A 3,841-nucleotide genomic window follows, 5' to 3' on the forward strand; every position below is an offset into this window, starting at 1 on the left:
TAGAAAAACAACAGAAAAATAACTGTATGATTTATAAAAACACTATTTAATGACTTTTGGGGGGCAAATGCTTAAGGATACTACAATGAGTCATGTGTAATTTATCAGTGAGATTCAGGTAGATATGATGTATAATTGGCTATGGCAACGGTTCCTAACCCAAAGTGTGCATGGAGCCTCTTGACCCCAGAGTTTGTGATTCAACAGGTCTGACCACGCCTGTGAATTTGCATTTGCACTTCCAACAATTTCCCAGAAGATGCTGATGCTGCTCTTCCAGGGACCGCACGTTGAGAACTACTGAGCTATAAGACTAACTACTGAGTACACAATTCCATCCTTTGACGTTAAGGCATAAACCTTCTTTGGCCTGAAATCCCGGCCTAAAAAAATAATCTATGTCCACTTTATGATGATGCTAGAGGGAATTCTATATTATGTTACTTAAGGCACTTTCATAAATAAATTTTAAAATTTCATCGAAGTACCTCTGCATGTTGGCCTTCCTATCCATTTGCCGTTAATACACTGGACAAAACTGGATCCATCCAATTGGTAATATTCTGGACATTTATAGGCCACTTGTTCTCCTGACCTATATGATTCCTTTTTCTGGCCTATGAGTATGACATCATTAAAGATGGGTAAGCTAAGACAATCCGTTTCTGAAACAAAAATAAATGTACTTGTTCAGTAAATCATTAAAAATATATAAAGGCCAATAATTATTCTAGAGTAATAGTTAGCTACATATAAAACCAAAGAATGCTGCACAATATTTTTCTTCACTTGAAAAAAAAAACGTTAGCAGTTTTGACTTAATTACATTGAATGGTTCTTCATTCATCAAAAGTATAACATTGAAATAGTGATTTTGAAACTATGAAGAGATATGGACACATGTAATGCTTGAGACCATACTTCTTACATTTGAATTCTTATTTGCCCATAGAGGCCACTGGCATTTTGGACATATTTCTACCTTGTGCTTCCATCAAAATCTGTTAAGACTAATTATGTCAAATATCTTAGAAAATTCTATATTTATAAGGAGATAACTGGAAAAGTAACAGTAAGTAGAATAATAATGAGACTGATCAGCAGGGGCCAGCTGTGATACAGGAACAGAAATGAAAAGTCTGAGAATGTAGATCAGAGATGTCACAAGCACACACAAGAGGACGTGAGAATGAAATAATTTGGCTCATGTTGTCAAACTCTTCTTATTACCTGGATTATTCATCTCTACCAGAATCCAGATCTTTCCAGAGATACCTTATTAAGTTCATAATTACTCCTTAGTTTCATATTTGTACCATTTATGTTCTAAATTAAAGATATTTGTCAGTTTTACGATAAAATGAAATGCACTATACTTATGCATGGTGGCGGATCAGACCATTTTCCTCCTAAACATCTTATAGATGCAGGTCCGTCAATCCCAAAACCTTCGGTACAGCTGTACATCACTTCTTCTCCATATTGGTAACTGTCTAACTTGTGAGATAGAACACCGTGTGGAATCAATGCTGGTGGTTCACAAGGAATTCCTTTAAAAAAAAATAAAAGAAATGAAAGAATGACTCCATGTTTCACTAACTTTTTATGTACCAGTTATTTTTTTTTAAAGATTTTATTTTTTCCTTTTTCTCCCCAAAGCCCCCCAGTACATAGTTGTATATTCTTCTTTGTGGGTCTTTCTAGTTGTGGCATATGGGACGCTGCCTCAGCGTGGTCTGATGAGCAGTGCCATGTCCGAGCCCAGGATTCGAACCAACAAAACACTGGGCCGCCTGCAGTGGAGCGCGCGAACTTAACCACTCGGCCATGGGGCCAGCCCCTATGTACCAGTTATTATATGTGGTAGTTTTAATTTACAAGACATGATCACACAGGAGCTACCATCACATTACAGAGAAGATGCACAAATCTTTCCTGAAACTACCGTTCTGGGGTGTGTCCAGCTGTCAACTTGAGCAAGAACTTGAAACTAAAAGTGTCAATATATGTACGAAAGACTATCAATGCTTCTCTAACCAATCGTGAATAATAAAAGCAAACAAATTGAGAATTAATCCTCTTCAAAAAAGTACTATTTACCGTAAGAAATCAGAAGGGATGTTGTAGGGAGAACATAAGAAATTTTTTTTAAAACCTGGAGGCAAAGCAAACACTATAACTTACCTGAATAGGTAAGAATATGAGTAGGTATAACAATACATAGATAGGTTTAATTTCACTATGCATCCATTTTTAATACCAAAAAAGCCAGAATTAAAAGTGATTTAACAGCGAACCAATGAAATTAACAGAAATAAGGCTGATTTGATTATGCAAAAATTATTTGGTAAAAGATAGATAAATGTATAAATGATTTTGCATATTTAGAAATCGAAAGGATTCTGGCTCATGACAGAATTTGACAACCGATTATTTTTAATGAATTCTTCTGAAAATAGGATTTCAGTTTGTGTACTGTCCTTACCTACACACTGAGGTGGAGAACTCCATTTTCCCATGTTGCAGGTTATCCCATTGCCTTCAGACAACCTGAAACCATCTTCACAAATATAACTTAATCTGGTGCCATGTGCATAACGCTTGGGTTCAGATCTCTTTTTCCTTTCTTCTGTAGATTTAGATGATTCAATGGTACCATGTTCTATACGAGGCGGTTGAGAGCATGGTGTTTTTTCTATATGAAGAAAAGAGATCAAGGAGTCAACCACAAATATAATGTTTAAATTGCCAAAGAAAGTCAAATGCTCTTTGGGGCTTTATAATAAGGATAATTTGAACAAATTAAATTATTTAAAAACTGAAAAACATTTGAAACTTGCAAGGGTGTAAGTCTCCATAAAAATCTATGCTACAGTCCACTTCTTCAATGTGTCCCTTGATTCTTGTCCTGTTCATCCTGAGGAGTAAAATAGGCCTGAACAGAAATTTTATCCAGTATTTACACAGTAATCCAAAGTTTTTGTCTGTATTCTTTTCACATTAGAAGTGAAAGAATGCTGATTGCTTTGTATACCTAGATTGTAATTCACTGTTTCAAGATAAAGTGGAATAGATACAGAGAAGGGCCTTCATCTTGTTCATCTACACAAAACACAGAGGAGTATCAGCTTATTTGAGAGAATGTCATGAAACAGGTTACACACGACTGACCCACACAGCGTGGTATTGACTGCCATCTGCCGTCTTTGCACACGATTTCTTCTCCTCTCTGGATTAGATACTCTTCTTTACAGAGAATAGATATTTTTTCTCCATCCTGATAATTCACTGTAGTTGTCATGTTTTGAGCATTGGGAATCTGAGGTGGAGGTGGGCACAATTGCATTTGTACTTCTAAAAAGATTAAATTTAGATTTCTTGATTAAAAATCTTAAGTTAAAAATATTAACAAGATAATTCAGTAAATAGGAAACTCAATAATAATGCACCATAAATGATCAACTAATAATGTTGTAATCTATGCTTCAATATGTTTACCTTTCAGCTTGGATAGCCCTTTAATTTACCAGGTTTGCTTTATATTCTGATGGTCTTTCTTGGAGTTTCTTCCTTTTATTCTTTCTATGATCAATCCTGCATAATTTATGTAAAATCTAGTTTGATTATTTCTAACAATGAGGTGGTTCTAACTTAAATATTCATTCAATACTAGGCACCAAATAAAGACTGATATTGGGATCTTTTTTACAGATGTTGATGATCAAATATTTTGTGATTAGATTAAAACCCTGGAAAGATGTTCTACCAATGGAGGCTGATTAACCAGAGGAAGAATCACATTTAGTTAGTGATCAATTAATTTGATAGAGCTTCTTGGCCT

At 35.0% G+C, this 3,841-nt stretch overlaps 1 protein-coding gene across 1 annotated transcript; it reads right to left on the reverse strand.

Moving 5' to 3' along the window:
• Positions 1 to 453: 453 nt before the first annotated feature.
• Positions 454 to 3,374, reverse strand: LOC124233352 (complement factor H-like). Its single transcript, XM_046650497.1, has 4 exons — positions 3,172 to 3,374; positions 2,486 to 2,695; positions 1,377 to 1,550; positions 454 to 665 (listed from the first exon to the last, which is right to left on the reverse strand). Exons 1-4 carry the CDS (start codon positions 3,344 to 3,346, stop codon positions 469 to 471), a joined length of 756 nt encoding a protein of 251 aa, XP_046506453.1. The 5' UTR covers positions 3,347 to 3,374; the 3' UTR covers positions 454 to 468.
• Between the last annotated feature and the right edge of the window lie 467 nt (positions 3,375 to 3,841).

Source organism: Equus quagga, unplaced genomic scaffold, assembly GCF_021613505.1.
Source record: "Equus quagga isolate Etosha38 unplaced genomic scaffold, UCLA_HA_Equagga_1.0 198312_RagTag, whole genome shotgun sequence".
NCBI lineage: Eukaryota > Metazoa > Chordata > Mammalia > Perissodactyla > Equidae > Equus > Equus quagga.